Source organism: Carettochelys insculpta, chromosome 3 (genome assembly GCF_033958435.1).
Source record: "Carettochelys insculpta isolate YL-2023 chromosome 3, ASM3395843v1, whole genome shotgun sequence".
Lineage (NCBI taxonomy): Eukaryota > Metazoa > Chordata > Testudines > Carettochelyidae > Carettochelys > Carettochelys insculpta.
Window position 1 is genome coordinate 29,954,195 of NC_134139.1, and position 17,075 is coordinate 29,971,269.

At 40.6% G+C, this 17,075-nt stretch overlaps 1 protein-coding gene across 22 annotated transcripts in view; it reads left to right on the top strand.

Annotated features, from left to right (window-relative positions):
* The window catches only part of NRXN1 (neurexin 1), a 1,123,636-nt gene that overhangs the window by 468,883 nt on the left and 637,678 nt on the right, over positions 1-17,075 (top strand). For all 22 annotated transcript variants that reach the window (XM_074989537.1, XM_074989539.1, XM_074989548.1 and 19 more), the window contains one exon: positions 8,314-8,752. In XM_074989537.1, coding sequence (XP_074845638.1) covers positions 8,314-8,752 — 439 coding nt within the window. The remainder of the gene's footprint in view (positions 1-8,313; positions 8,753-17,075) is intronic.

Consider the following 17,075-nt stretch of genomic DNA (forward strand, 5'->3'; position numbering starts at 1 on the left):
ACAAATGCATTCTGTGGAGAATCTGTTGACAGAACACAGCAGTTTTCTCAGCAGAGTTCTGTCTCAACTGTGTGAGGCATAGTGCCTCTGTCGACGAAAAATAGTGTAGATACTCTGGGGGTGGGGGGACACTCTGTCAACAGAGAGGGCTTCTGGTTCACTGGGCTACCCTGTTTTAGGAGCTTCCAGTTGGCTGTTCTGTCGACAGAGGGCTGGGCAGTCACCCTCTGTCAACAGAGGGCATTGATGTGGAAGCATGTATTAGGTGTGGAGGTGTTCTGTAGTCAGAGGTTCCATTGGGAAATATCTGTGGAGAGTGACTTCTGTCGAAAGAACTCTGTAGTGTAGACACAGCTATTGGTTTTAGCATTCCAATCACATGGATTTTTCAACTTTCAGTAATAACAAACAGATTGATTTATGCTCATAAACGAGCAGTGCTAGTTCTGTGTGTTAATTACGCACACTCCTAACGTAGGAATATAGGCAATTAGAATGTTTTATTTCTCTTCATGGCCCTTGATTGACTTGATTAATTTTTATTCTCAACATCTAGTTTTAGTTATGCTCACCCTTCTCACCACCCCTTTTGTTAATAAAGACCCTACACACTTGTCTAGTCAGCTGTCTCCTCGAAAACTGTTCCTCCTCCGACTGTGATGGAATTAATCCAATGTACACAGCCTCTCCTGAGGAAGGTGGATCATGCCTCGGGTTCAGGAAGACAGCATACCATACTGGTAGTCCTTTGCAATGTGTTTCAGTTCTTCTTACAATGGAATTCCCAACAAAGATGTTTTGTCTGTTATGGCTAGTTAGAGATCTCTTTGTGAGCATGGTTGCGGCTCTTGCACTTGGGCTAAGCATCTCTTTGCAGGTATGTCCCCTATAGCTCTCCATTGCATTGGATCTGTGACTCTTCAGAGATAGTTTTGAGACATGTGCAAGATAATATCTTATGGTAAGAGAAACTGGTCCAATAATATCCTCGTACCACGCTGGCTAGAGCACTGCAAACAGTGAGAGAGATTTCTGGTTTCTCAATAGCCACTGGAGGCAAGAGAAGAAGTGATATAATTTTTATTGAAAGTTTAATATGATCCCACATTTCCCTTAGTGAACAACCTCATCTCTAGTTCACTGGTTAACTGTTCTTTTCTCACTTGAATCTGGGAGACTGATGCTTAATCTTTCTGCATATGCAGTATTTCCTCAAATTCTTTGATAGTCCTTGCTAGCTGTACTAGTCCTTCCAGAGCACAAAATTTTTCTTCCAACATAGCCACCAGCTTGTACTTTATATAGAGGAATTCCTTTCTGAAAGGAAAGAAATGTTTGCAAGACACAACTGTTCCATCCCTGACCATCACAGAACTAAGCACAGATCAGTATTTCAATGAACATTCCTTCTTTATGCTCCCGTTTGCCACTCCAGTTTGCCTACTCAGGAGTTTGCCTAGTAGCTTCTTTGGAATTGATATTGTTTACCACTAGGATAAGATGGGATTCAGATCTATTTCATGACTGCATATGCATATTACAGACTGTTTTTCCTCTCTATGGACCAATTGTGATTTGGGGAGAACAACTTTAGCTCCACTGGAAGAAACAGCAATTTACCGAACTGTACTAATTGGGAAAAATGGGGAGAGATTTATAGTTAATTTTTATGACTATATTTTAATACAGTGGAATGTGTTCCACCATTATTTATTATAAAACTGTCTGGTCATATCCTCTGTTGTAGTAAACTGGCATCACTCCACTTAAATTAATGGAGTACCAGTGATTATACCAGATGAGAATCTGGCAGTCAACTGTTTAGGATACATTTATATTTCAACACTATTTTACAACAGCTGCTCCTGAGATGTCATTTCTGCTATGTGTACCTTTGATCAGGGTGCATAATTCCCCGTTTGAGGAGATGCAGCCATTTGAGGTCCGGTCACCTTAGTCCACTAGAAATAGAGGGTAGCAACAATGGCACAAACAACAGGAGAGGCTACCTGTCAAGTACATATTTGTTGGAGACACTAGCCATCTATTCTAGGCTGTTTACCCTTCCTGAAATTCATACTGGCACAGCTATGCTCTATCTATTAACACGTTAGCTCAATCAGAGCCAGTGCAGTTGTCTCCTTCAGTTGGAAATTATATCCCTATCTCATAATGTAGCCATATTCTTAAGCCGTGTCTACACTATGAGATAAATTTTAATTTAAGGCAGTTAGCTCGATAATACCACGTGACTGTGTTCACTTTGCGTACCATTAGCCTGATTTAGGGAGCACTAATATCGAGATTTCAATATCATCGTTACCTGACTGATATAGCACCAAGATCAAATTCAAAAGTTCAATTAAAGGCCAGTGTGGAAGTGCCACATTTTAAAATCGAATTTATTAGCCTCCAAAGGTGTTCCATATGTAACCAACAATGTCCCTCAGTGCTTTGCTCTGGCCGCTGCTGTCCAGGTGTGTTGGAGTTAAGTAACAGGAACATTGTGAATTTCAAAGCGGGAGCAGCAAGCTTGTGGTTGTGGGGTCATGTTTGTATGAGAGCCTGAGAAATGTTTTTCTTTCTTTGCTATTAGCACTGTGAATGCATCAACACATTACAATTAGCCAATGTAGGGAGTTTGCAGTTCTGTCTCTACATGTGTTGTTTTTTTTCTGCACTGCCTGGTGCAACAAGGCTTTTATGGAGATTGTGCTTACATAAGATGCCAAGAAACTTATTCTCAGTGGTTTACATTTCTGTATGAACCCCATCTCCCACCCCCACAGGCACCACAAAATCAGGATCTTTTCCACTCTCAGCCACATCATGTGGGTAGCTGCCGACCCAATAAAAATACATGCCTGCCATTCAGTGCTGACCATGCTTCCAGGCAGCACCATGTCCTAGCTTGCGTGCATTTAGGGATCCAAGGGTGAGAGAGAATTTCGGAGGCTTGCAGCTGCCAGGGGAAAGTCTCCTCCAGTGGCTAAGATAGGTGGGAGCACCACTTCAACTGGCTCTCCCCTTCTGGCCCCCCACGTGCCTCTGGAAAGGGATAAGTGGTGCTTGCAGCTGCTGGGGAGAAGTGTCACCTGGTGGCTGAGACATGCAGGGGCTTGCTACTACCAGGGGAAAGTCTTCCCCGGTGGCTAAGGTAGCTGGGGGAACTATTTCAACATTCCAGCCAGATCTACAGCCACAGACCATATCAACCTCCCCCTCCTCCCCACCCCCGGCAAAAATATTTTTGGAAGCTTGCTTTCCATTAAAGACACCTGTTGGGTTAATATTTCTGTTATAAAATATTTTCCTAACATTTCCTGTCTGTCTTCATATTTTGACCACCACCCCCTCCAAAAAAATACCCACAGCAGGGGGAAGGCCAGTTGAGATTCCTCTTTCCATTATAAGTTCAGTGTATGATATCACCTGTGTTAGCAATGTCTCTGTACTGAAGAGGGAAGTCAAAAATCTTTTTTTCTAGACTCTCTATCTTCTTTCTTCTAACTTTGAGAATACAGTCAGGGTCCGTGTATTATTTTCAGGGATTAGATACAGTCATGGGAGGAGGGAAACTCAGTGGATGGCCAGTTGAGAATTCAGGTAAAGAAGAGAGACATTTCTGTAACTTTTTTTTGCCATCTCTGTGGATGTCCTACTTTTCTTTCCTTCAATGGGAAAAATGGTCATTTGCTTATCACAGGAGGGGAATGAGGAAAATGCAGTGTGGGAAGATGATCTTAAAGGCCAGTGAACATACCGTGAATGCTATGGAGGTGAGAGAACTGTGGGATAGGTTCCCACAATGCACTACTGCAACAGTTGATGTTTGCCAATTGAGTGTGGCAGCAATAAGTCGACTTTGTGAGGAGTGCATGGAGAGGTGAGGGTGGTGAAGCTCAAACATATAAATTCCAGAATTACAAAATAGATATTCATAAATTCAGATTTCTCATTGTGTAGATGTAGCCTTAGAAACACAAAACTTTAGGTGGTTGAAGAGAGATTACAGCTTTCTTTGAGTAAGACGTTGTTTCAGAGCCAGGTATATGCTATACATTATTGATTATTTTTGATTGTTAAATATGATCCCACATTCCCCTTAGTGAACAAAGTATAATAAACAACAGTCAGGTCATTCACAACACAGACAGTACACCACTACCAGAATATGTTAAGAAACAGTAGTTTAGCAGTGCCTGTGGAGTAAAACAAATGAGTGAAATGGAACTGAATCAGTTGGGAAGCCAATATGGAGCGATAAGGCTGAAACCAAGACAATCTCAGAGGCTACGTTTACATGAGAGGGTTTTTCTGGCAAAACTAGGCTTTTGTCAGAAAAACCCACAGAGCATCTACATGCAAAGTGTGCTTTGTCAACAGTCTGTTGACAAAACCCAGCACATCTGCAGGCGGTGTTATACTTCTCCACATTCAGGTATAATGCCTTTCTCAACAGTTTCCTGTCAACAAAACAGCCCTGTAGATGCTCCAGAGCCCTTTTGTTGACAGACAGGGCTTTGGGTTCATGGAGCAGAAGGGGTCATAGAAGGTTATTAAACAACCAAGTTGGCACAACTAATTTGCCACTGACAGTACAAATCCTGTGCAAATGCAGGTTGAATAGATTAAAAATGAGTGCTGTCTTTCAGTTGTATCCAGTAATTTTCAGCCAGACTTTGGTGGGGAAATTCAGCAGAGCGGCATCCAGTTTTAGGATGCCTCGATTACAAGGAGTTGTCAATAGAAGTTTTTATTGGAAGATATCTTCCATCAAAACTTCCGTCGCTAGGTCGCAGCCAAACTGCCAAGCAGCTCTTTTTGCCCAGCCACTCTACCAGCCAACCAACCAACCAACCAGAACAGCAGTCAGTGCTGCCCAGTGTCCCAGAAGCCCTTTCTGTCTACAGAGGGCCCCTTGGAACATCCAGTTATTCCCTGTGGGGAGTAGGGTACAGCTGTTGAAAAAAGTGCTGTGTTCTGTTGCCTTACAGTAAGTTGACAGTGTGCTTTGGAAATCTGGATGTTCCCCGACAATACCCTCTAGTTTAGACATATCTATATTGTCTGCCTACATCTACGTGCGAAACATCTGTTGACCAAGGTGACTGTCAGAAGGGGTTTCCCAGCAAAGCTTCTGTCATCGATTGCATCTACACATAAAAGCAAATTGAAAGAGCAATCCACTCTGCCAGAGCGCAGCTAGACTGCCTGGCCATCTCTCAACAGAACGACTGATTGGAAGCTTTGCAGATATAGCTGCTCCATGAACCCAAAGCCCTGTCTGTTGACAAAAGGGCTCTGGAGCATCTACATGGCTGTTTTGTCGACAGGAAACTGTTGAGAAAGGCATTATACCTGAATGTGGAGAAGTGTAACACCTCCTCCAGATGTGCTGGGTTTTGTCAACAGACTGTTGACAAAGCACATTTTGCATGTAGATACTCTGTGGGTTTTTCTGACAAAAGCCTAGTTTTGCCAGAAAAACCCTCTCATGTAAACATAGCCTCTGAGATTGTCTTGGTTTCAGCCTTATCACTCCATATTGGCTTCCCAACTGTATAGCTTTGTGAGGAACACAGATGCCATTATCCCCAATTACTAGGACAAGTCAAAAATATGTTAAATTATGGGAAAAAATGTTACAAGCTTCTATCTGGTCTTGAAAGATTTTTGTGTACAGGAGTACACGACTTAAAGTAACAAAGAGATCAAGAGAACAAAAGAAATCTAATACTTCACTAATATCAACAAAATGTCTGCTCATAGAAGGTTATTAAACAACCAAGTTGGCACAACTAATTTGCCACTGATAGTACAAATCCTGTGCAAATTATTTGATTATTTAAATTAACTGTAGGGATATTTTAGAGCAGTGTTGTTTGATTTAATTCAAGGTATTATTAGTCTTAGTCAGTGTTTTTTTCTAGGAAAAAAGGGTTCCGGAAATCCCTGCAGACCTAAACCGCCCCTAGGCTTAAGCACCCCACAGCACCACACCACCCCCGTGTCCCCAGGCTTAGCCCCCCACAGCCCCAAACTGCCCCCCAGCTAACTCCCTCACACCCACAAACCACACACCCCTGCTCCCAGGCATAACTCCCCGTAGCCCCAAACTGTCTCCAGGTTTAATTCCTTGCATTCCTAAACCTCTCCCCACCCAACCCAGGATTCACTTACTTACCCAGGAGCCCCACGTGCTGCTGGCCACCATCTCCTCTTCACCATAGCTGTGGAGCTCCCCCCAAATACAGGATGGAATGGCAGTTCCCGGTGACCTGCCATGTTGAAAGAATAGGACTCAGTTTAATTGATTTAACGGCTGGATCACTGTCTCCTGGCTGCTAAACCTACTAAATTGAGTCCTACTCTTTCAGTGTGGCAGGCAGGCAGCCAGAGTGAGTGGCAGCAGCAGTGGGAGCCCCATGTGGTTCGGAGATGCCCAGCTGGTTTCCAGAATAGTGGTACCAGGAAAATGGTGCCAGAACAGAGAGTTCCAGTGTGTTCCGCCAGAAAAAAAGCCCTGCCGATTAGTCAGTGAAAAGAGCAACTTCATATGTTATGTAGATGTCTATAAAAAACATAAGTAATAGTCAACATGAATTTGTCAAAACAATAATGCCCAATGAACCTAATTTCATTCTTAGACAGGGTTACTGGCCTATTGGACAAAGGGACGCTATAGGTGGGATTTATCTTTATTTAAGTAAGGCTTTTCAGGCAGTCCAGCAAGACATTCTCCCAAGCAAAGTAGAGAAATGTGATCTAGATGAAATTACTATAAGGTGGGTGCATAAATTTTTGAAAGGCTGTACTCAGGGAGTAGTTATGAACAGCTAGCTGCCAAACTGGGAAGTTATATTTAGTGCATTTGTCAGGAGTCTTTCTTCAGTCCATTTTTAATTGATTATTTGGATACGGGAATGGTGAGTATACTTATAAAAATTCGCATATGATGCTGAAGTAGGAGGGATTACTAACACTTTGGAGAACAGGATTGGGATTCAAAACAACCTGGACAAATCTAGGAATGGGTCTGATGATAATTTAAAATTCAATAGACAGATGTAAAATATTGCACTGAGAAGCAAAAATCAAATGCAGAAATAACAAATGGGGGAAAACAATTGTCTAAGCAGTACTGCTGCTGAAAAAGATCTGCAGTTACAGTGAATTATAAATTGAATATGAGCCAACAATATGATGCAGCTGTGAAAAAGTAGTCTCTCTGTGGAGTGTGATAACGGGAACTGACATATGTAAGATGTGGACAGTAATTGTCCTGCTCTGTCAGCAGTGGTGAGGCATCAGCTGGAGTGCTGTGTCCCAGTTTTGGGTGTTAAATTGTAAGAAAGATGTGTATGAAATTGAGAAAGTCCAGATGAGAGCAACTAAAATTATGTTTTCAAAAAACAGACCTATGAGGAACATTTTTAAATGGACATATTTGGTCTTGAGAAAAGACAGGGGAAACTGATAAGTTTTGAGATATTTTAATGACTGTTACAGAGAGGATTATGGTCAATTGTTTTCCAAGTCTAATGCATGTGGGATAAGAAGTAATCGATTTAATTTGCAACTAGGAAGATATAGATGAGTTATTGGGGAAATCTTTCTAACAATAAGGATAGTTAAACACTGAATTCCTGCCCACCAATCCCCATCACTTGAAAAAGTGGTTCTTAACCTGGGGTGCATGCACCTCCTGCGTGTGCATGAGGCTCTTTCTGGGGGTGCGAGACATACCAGATTTATTTTTAGAAGGTAAATAATTGAAAACACAAATTAAGCACAGGCATGTAAGTACAACTACCTTGTTTCATCAAACCTATGTATGAATTCAGTTAGCCACTAACCATTAGCACATCGGTTACACTTTACTTCCACAGCAAAACTCTGCAACATCTCTGGGTAGTACTTGCGTATTTTTGTATTTTTTGGTGAGTAATAACATAAAACTATTTTACATATATAATATGCATTTAAAAGTGCATAGCCCCCCCATCTCCATTTTTGATTTTTGATGAGGGGTGAGAGACCATATTTTGACAACCAAAGGGGTGCAGGCTGCAGTAAAGGTTAAGTGCCACTGACTTTCAGGTGTTAAAGAACAAGTTAGCCAAACACCGGTTATTGAGGTTCTAGGTATATTTGGCCCTAATTCGTCCAGCACTGCATTTCTGTGGTGTATGTATGTGTACTCTAATACTAAATACCACCCGTTATTAGCAGCTGCCATCCTTGAACCTATGGAGGCTTATGTTTGACTTGTTAATGTAGTCAGTCCTAACTACTGTGCTTTGTTTGCAGGTTGTATATAAAAATAACGATGTCAGACTGGAGTTATCTCGGCTTGCCAAGCAAGGAGACCCTAAAATGAAGATTCACGGAGTTGTAGCATTTAAATGTGAGAATGTTGCAACCTTGGATCCAATCACATTTGAAACACCAGAGTCTTTCATCTCTTTGCCAAAGTGGAATGCCAAGAAAACAGGCTCAATATCATTTGATTTTCGCACAACTGAGCCAAATGGGCTCATTCTTTTCAGTCATGGAAAACCAAGGCATCAGAAAGATGCCAAACACCCACAAATGGTAAAGGTTGACTTTTTTGCCATAGAGATGCTTGATGGTTACCTTTACCTGCTGCTAGACATGGGATCGGGTACTATAAAAATAAAAGCTTTGCAAAAGAAGGTGAATGATGGAGAGTGGTATCATGTGGACTTCCAGCGGGATGGACGATCAGGTAAAGTTTCTTAAAATGGCTAATTCATATTTTCTTTTCCCTGTTTAAAAACATCAGAAAGATTTGAGAATTGTAGTTGCATGGTGTGTTTACTGTTTAAATTACACCTCATCAGCTAAATAACGGTGGTATAATGAATCATTTTGCCAGGTGCTAAAACTCAAAATACAAATCATTTCCTGAGAAAAGTATGTTAGGCTCTGTGAACATTTACTGGGTAGTCAAGTACTAAATCTTTCAAATCAACATATCATGTGCTTGCAAAAAACAACAACAACAAAACAATAAAAAACAAAGCCTCTTTTAGTACTGATAATCACTTAGATCATCAGATTTGTAGAAGGTGCTGAAGTGGCAAATTGCAAGTGTAAATAAGCAGCAGCAGCAAAACCCAACACACTAGCACCCTGTAAGAAATATCCTGCAGTTTTAAAGAGAATACTGCACCCATAGAAACAACACAAACCTTCGAATTAAGTCAATGAACCTCTGCATAATTAATATGCATGCCAACAAATCACAATCAGGACATGGTATTGTATGTAGAGCTAAAAAAAATCATTTTTTGCTTTCTGTTCTGTGTCTGAACAGAACCCCCATCCCCCCAAAATGCCTTTATTTGAAGTCCCCCTAACTGTGCAGTAAAATATCAAGTCACACAGGACATTTCTTCAGTGCAACTAACACCTGTGTCTCTCTCATGCCAACTGACTCAGAATATACTGCACACTGTACTGCAGTGTAGATAGACATCAGGCTCTGAGACCCTGCCCAAATCATCAGATATGGACCAGCCATGCAAAGTAGACTCATCATCTGTGTGTTAGCTTGTAAAACCTTGTTCTATTTGCATTTGGTTTTATACAAATTGATTTCATGAAATAAATAATAGTTATTAGTCAGAGGGTTCTTTAAGGTCTTTATGGTTCTTTTTTGTACACTGTTGTAAAGATTCATGCTAAAATTATCCTAAGAGTAAAGCAGAATCTGAAGGTTTTTAGAAAATTCCTAAGAAATAACAGACATCACAAAATTAAATAATTCCCTGTCTGGGAATTCCTAAAGGATCTGCATAACTAAAACAGCTAGATGGCACTACATCCTTAATTTATGTACACTTTGAAGGTGTCTTATTTAATCTCCATGGCCGTTTCTATACAAGCCACTTCTACACATGCCACTTGTTCCGAAAGTGGCATGCTAATAAATGTCCCAGAAAATGCTAATGAGGTGCAGATGCAAATTGCCAGCACCTCATTAGCATACAGTCCTGTGATTTGGAGTCCAGAAGAAGCTCTTCCAGACTCCAAAACAGCATGTAGAAGTGCAGCCCCCTTTCAGGAAGAAGGGGTTTCCAGAAGGAGGATTTTCTTCCAGGAGATTCCCTGGGGGCTGTGCTTCTACTGTTTGGAGTCTGTTTTGGAGTCTGGAAGAGCTTCTTCTAGACTCTGAATCATGTGACTGTATGCTAAGGAGGCGCTGGAAATTTACATCCACACCTCATTAGCATTTTCTGGGCCATTCATTAGCATGCCACTTTCGGAACAAGTGGCGTGTGTAGAAACGGCCTACAGGTGAACACTTCGGCTTCATCTACACTAGAGTTTTATAGACAAAACTCATGGCGTGTCTACACACAATGCATTCTGTCCACAGAAACTGTCAACAAAATAGACACTCCAGGGGTGCCCTTTTGCTGACAAGGGGGATCTAAAGATTGATCCATTTAGGTATAGATGCAATCTGTCAACAGAAGTTTTGTTGGAACATCTCATCTGACAGTAACTTCTATAGACAGATGCTTCCAGTGTAGATGTAGCCTTACTCCATACATCCCATTGTATGTCTCCGCCTTCCATCTCCTGAGTTCCATTCTTTTGCAGCTTCACATTTCTGGTATATTTTTCTTACTTCTCCTTACCTGAGATTATTTTTTACCATATGTTCCAAAGGCTATATGATTTTAGCACATATTGTTGATTTGCTTGTTATGAAAGTGTACTTTGGGTTGGACTTGAAGATTATTTACAGATCCCAAATTCAGTAGTAATTAAGACATGGCATCTTGGATTAAACTCTCAATGGTGTGTAGGATGAGGTCTCTGCTGAAACAGTAATGGCAGATTTTTCCAAAGCCGCTCTTTTAGCATTCCCAATTTTCAGATATGATTTACTTAATTCAAAAGGCTGAAAAACTAATTATATGTGAAAATCAGATGTTAAGTAATCCAGTGGCCTAAACTGGATCCATATAATTGAAGGTGTGAAAAGGCAAGCCCAGAGGAAGTCAGGACCCAACATTTAGTACAATTTTACCTACTCCAGCTTACAAGTGTAATTATGACAAACAACTGCATGATTCTTGAGTTCTAATTGGTTGCAAAATGAACTGTTGAAAGATAGAACATGAATTTCATTTCACTTCGTTATTTACTTCTCATGAGGTAATACTACCTCCATTCTGCTTGAATATCCAGTGATAATATTTACATTCTGATCTTAATCTTTTTTTTGTCTTCCCTTCTCAACACTCCTTTAGTGATTGACCTAAATAAAATCTATCCATGGGACAATTCCAGGAAGTTATTGCTACAATCATAGTCAGTTATATTCAGGAAATGAATGCAATGCAATGTAATGTTACATTTGAAGATATGCACTCACATTGTCATAGTATTAAGAAAATTTGGCCCATAATTTGCTAAGGAATTTTAAAGTTAAATCTCAGGGTAAATCCCTGAGAAATGCTGGTGACTTGTGAGTATCTAGGTTAATTTCAGGGGCTATATATATCAAACTGTTAGGTGACCAATGTGTAAACCATTTGTAAAGATTGCATTTCTTAGGATTTAGCCAAGAATCATTTTAGTGTAGTATTTATCATTGTGAGCTGAATATTTTAAGCCAAACTTGTAAAGTTAATTTTGGTGGAGGTATAAGTACTTGAAGTGTCTGTCTGCTTTTTTCTTTGAAGAATAATCCTGATTTGCTGTACAGCATTGACTCCAAGATAGGGAGGAATAAACGGAAATGAGTATATTTAAGACTTCACTGAACTTTCATCTAAAACCTGCACCTAACAAAAATGTTTACTGTGATTTGAATGTTTGATTCATGTTTACACATGGAAAAGTATTGAAATTCCTGCCCTGTTTTGGCATAGGAAATGCTGTCATCTAATCTAATGGGAGAATTCCCTGAATAATGGCTAAAAAGGACTTCAGAATTAGCCTCAGAAGAAAGTATTTGATTAACATGAAAAATAAGAGCTCTGCATGTATACAAGTGTAGACCTGCAGACACAGATATCTGTGAATATAAATCGGTATCTGTGGAAACTCAGGGCTGTCCTGGGAACTGCAGCAGCAAAAGGAGCAGAACGTGAGGTTCACTGGTCCCCTCAGTCAGTGCCCCATCCCATGGCATATAAATCTCCTAACCCCACCCCTAGCCCTTCCACACAGCTATTTACATCTTCTATCTTGGGGACGTGCCAGTGAAACTGGAGCCTGCCTCAGAGGGTGTGGCTGGAGGAAGCACAGTCACTTCAAAGGAGCTTTGTGCATGGGGCAGCTGCAGTTCCCAGGAGAGCCCTGAGGTTTGACAGATACTTGTTTATGTTGGCAGATACATATATTATTTTTGGAGCCCAGCGAATAGATAGCTAGATAGATAGATCCGCTGGGGTCCAAAAATAATATGTTCTTTTTTTTTTCCCCTTCTGAGTGGAAACACTACCCCAATCATGTATGGTGCTGTCTTATACAAGTCTCTCTTACTTTTATTACCCACATGGTATAAGCATGGCAAAATCTGAGAGGGGTATCATCTCCAGTAATGCTATTCCAAACAAAACCAGGGAGAATGGAAATCTCCTGAGAGACTAATCTTGTTAGATTTCCAAATTATTAGCTACTTCTCTAAGCAGATCACTGCTAACATGTTATCTCTTAAATTTATACCCCATGTTCATAAATAAGTAATTCAAGTAGACTGGTGCGAGATGTAATTTTGTGTCTTGCAACCTTTTATTCCTGTATTTCTCTAGCCTTCAAAGCAGAAGGGGGGCCACTGATAATAAAAAGCCCTGGCATTTCTTAAGGAGCTTGCTAATTTCCTTGACTTCAGCATTAATAGGATCAGCAAGTGTTTTATATATTTTCTGGTTTTTGCTCTCTTCTCAGCCACAGGAAACATACATCCTAAGATTTTGTCTATCTCTCATCTAGCTACCCTTGGCTGCCTATAACTGTTACCAGACTACAAGATAATGTTCACTCTAGCACGCTAAGAGTATATGATATGATACAACAAGAATAGCTTAGACTTAGATTTTCACCATCTGCCAATAAACAGTTTAACATAGTGATATAGAGGAGTAAGGAAGGTGAGTGCAGAGATCAAAGAAGCAGTACCGACTGCAGTTACAATCTCTGTATTTAACTGATCACAACTGATGAGACAAGGTTTAGAAATATATCTTAGTTTCTTGTAAACAGACTTATAAAAACTAAATTGCTGAGATAATGAATATGATTGAAGAGGCTCATTAACAGATACCTGGGGAAATGTTTGGCTGTTCATCTGTTAAAATACTGCCAACTTTGAAGTAAAAGAGAACCAGGAACACACCATGAAACAGCTGTAAAGGTCTTTGCTCACGTTGTTTTTTGTGACACGTTAGGGCTAGGTTAATAACTGATTTGAGAGAACTGAATATTGTTTAAAGTTTCATTAAGCTGTTTAGCATACTCAAGAATAACCTCACAAGCATTTTTCCAGCAAACTGCCATCCTTTAGAAATTATCATTACACATTAAAATCAGATAGAAAGCATGCTATCTTTTAGTAACAGAGAGAAAGCTGTGCTAGTCTTTATACTATCAAAACAAAAAAGAAGTCAAGTAGCACTTTAAAGACTAATGAAATAATTTATTAGGTGAGCTTTCAAGGGACAGACCCACTTCTTCAGACCGTAGCCATACCAGAAGAGACTCAATATTTAAGGCACAGAGAACCAAAAACAGTAATCAGGGTGGACAAATCAGAAAAAAATGATCAAGGTGAGCAGATCAGAGAGTAGAGGGGCAGAAGTGGGGAGGGGGAAGCCAAGAATTAGATTAAGCCAAGTATGCAAATGAGCCCCTATAGTGACCCAGAACATTCCAGTCTCGGTGCAAACCACGTTAATGTGTCGAATTTGAATATAAAAGACAGGTCAGCAGCCTCTCTTTGAAGGCTGTTGTGAAAATTCCTCTTCAGTAACACGCAAACTCTTAAGTCATTAACAGAATGGCCCACTCCATTAAAATGCTGGCTAACAGGTTTGTGGATTGGGAGTATTTTTATGTCTGTTTTGTGCCCATTAAGTCTTTGTCTAGGAGAGTTTGAAGTCTGTCCAATATACAAAGCATCTGGGCATTGTTGTCACATGCTGGCATATATGATGTTAGTTGAGGAACATGAGAATGTGCCTGTGATTCTGTGAATAACTTGATTAGGTCCAGTGATGATATCTCCAGAAAAGAAATGTGGTCAAAGCTGGTAGTGGGCTTTTACTATCTTTTACAGTGCTTAATACAACTGAAGCCTGACAATAGTATCAGCAGTTATTCATAAACAAGCCAGTATTTATGGGCTAAAACGTCACTAACATTCTGAATTCAAGTCAGCATTCTTGTTTAAGTACTGGGGAGCGGGGGGGGGGGGGGAAGAGAAAAAGAGAGCATATGGATCATGTCAGAACATATAGTTAGAGGTGTACTGCAATCAGTCTTTCACTTCTAGCAGCACCGTCTAAATAGCCAGCATAGATAATATATATAGACACTTATTCCTGGTTAAATAAGTCCATGAAGATTACTTGTTTGAGGTGTTGCATTGACCTGGTACTCTAATGCTAAATAGTTAGTCCTCCATTCATTCAAGTAGTGTTCTTTGTCGGTTCTGTACATGTAATTGTTTATCCATAAAGTACTGCACAGGCCTCACTGGGCTCATCTCTGCAGGACTGTCAGCCCCCACAAACACTGGTCTCCCACCTGGCAGAGCTCCCAGCTGCCAGCCCTCCTCCCACTAGCCTCCTGGATCAGCACTTTCTGATCGAGTAACATTTGTGGTCCTGCTGGATCACTGATGTTTCAGGAGCAAAGAATCCTGATGAATGGGTGTCCTATTGTTAGAGACCAAATAGATCACAGCAGAAGCCAAAAGGATGGATGTGCTTCCAGGTGGCATTGGGGTAAAGAAATACTTCTTTATTTAGATTTGAAAGCTAAAGTGGTTGATAGAGGCACCATGCTCTGAGTCAGCTCAGTTCTTGGAGCCTATCTAGTACAGTTCTTAACTAGGCCCTCTCTTTCCTCTCTCATGATCCAAAAGTCAGTCAAAAAGCTTTTAAGCTGTTTGCATCTGAGGTTTTCCTTGCTTCAGGGAGACATGAGAATCTTTTCTACTGTACTCAAGCAGACTGGGAAAGAAGCTGCCCTTTCCCTGGAGGTGTTCACTGTCTCACCACTGGTTCTATTAATATGTATTAAGCATAAGTACATTTTAAAAATATTAATATTTGCTTATTACATACTACTGTAACATCGAGGTGCCTTGCTTATGGACCCAGTGCTTAATGTTCAAGGAACTGCATGAACAAAGAACAAAAAAGATGTTTTCTGCCCAAGACAGCTGATAGTCAAAAGCTGCGGTTTTGCAGCCCTGGAAATACTTTTTCTTTTAAGATATCCCCTCCACTTTCCCATTAAAAGTTATTTTTCTGTTATTCTAGCAAAATTATCCATCTCTGGGTGGAAGTCATTGAAACATGCTGCAACATAATGGCAATAAGGTTGAAGAATTCCTCTCTCAAGCTCTACAAACTAAGGAGTGCTCAAAAGGCATGCTATAAAAATAGAGTAATCTCAAGATTACATAGATAACTGTTTCTCCCTGTGCTGCTTCTTTTAGGGTCATTGTTATAGTTTTCATAATATCTGAGAGACCTGTCACTGATAATCTTCAGTGGCCAATGCCAGGTACCTCAGAGACTTCCCTCCACGCAGAGCTTCTGTCCATACAAATATTTTGCATAGCTCCAAAGCAATAGATTGCCATTAGAAAGCAAATTTTATTGCTTAAGGATATCTCATTTTGTAGTCCACAATTATCACAATTCAGTGGTGACCCACTGCATTCTTCTACAAGAGGTTCTGCTATATCCAACCCAGTTGACTGAATCAAAAAGGCTTGTCACACCTTGGCTTATCTGGCCCTCCGCATTATTGGCTGTCATCTGTTACCTTGCTTCCACTAATGACCATCCCAGGGTTATACTCATATGTATTTTATTAAAGGAAAAAGGGGAACTAGGTTTCAAGCACACACCATCACACACACACAGACCCTCTTGTATTCATACACTTACACAGGCAAATTTATGCAGGCAAAGAGTTGCAGGAAGACAGTAGAGGAAGCCAAGGCATAGTGGGTCCAGTGTGCTTGCCTGCAGTCATGAATCAGGGGTGACAAGCTGATCATATGACCCCCTTGTCAGCTTGCTCTCTTCAGCATAGTACTCAGGAGCCATCAGTACCACTCATCCTGGTCTCCCAGACAACCGAGACTAACTCCTGTAGGGTGGTGATGGCAAGAAGAACCACCTTACAGTTTTTCACCCATCTTTTATTTGTTTCCATCTAGGGCTCTTGTTCCATCCCACTGCCCCAAGACACTATATAACCATGAGTAGTCATCACTGTCCCAAGACTCTGTATGGCCACAAGTCATCAGCTAATAGCAGATAGGACTTTGATCTTCTCTTAATGAGGCCTCATTCTCTTTCTTTGGTGGATTCTTTTGCAGGGCTCAGCTACTGTTCTCTGGCCATCAAGTTGCTGCTGGCAGCTGGTCATGATGGCAGGCTGGCTTTGGGGACTGATTCCATTGCACACCCATATTAAGCCTTTCCTCACTCACACAAAGGAAAACTCACTTCAGAGAAGCAATTTCTTTTACAAAGGAACAGCCAGGACTTCGTACAGATATCTTTAAACAATTTCTTATTAACTTGTACTTCATGTAGACCTAGCAGCTGCTATAAAACAAAGCTTGCAGAAATTTGCCAAACTTAAAACCAACCGTGACTGAAACTTACAGAACTTACATCTGCACTGTACTGGACTGAGAGGAGGCTTTATGCAACATTATCCAGGTTATTTTGTTTCTAGGCTGTTTCACATCTGGTGGCTAAGAATTGGCGTAATTTGTGAGGTCAGTCTGTGTCTTTATTTACATTGAGACTTTGGGTAGATGTTGGCCATTTTTAGTAACA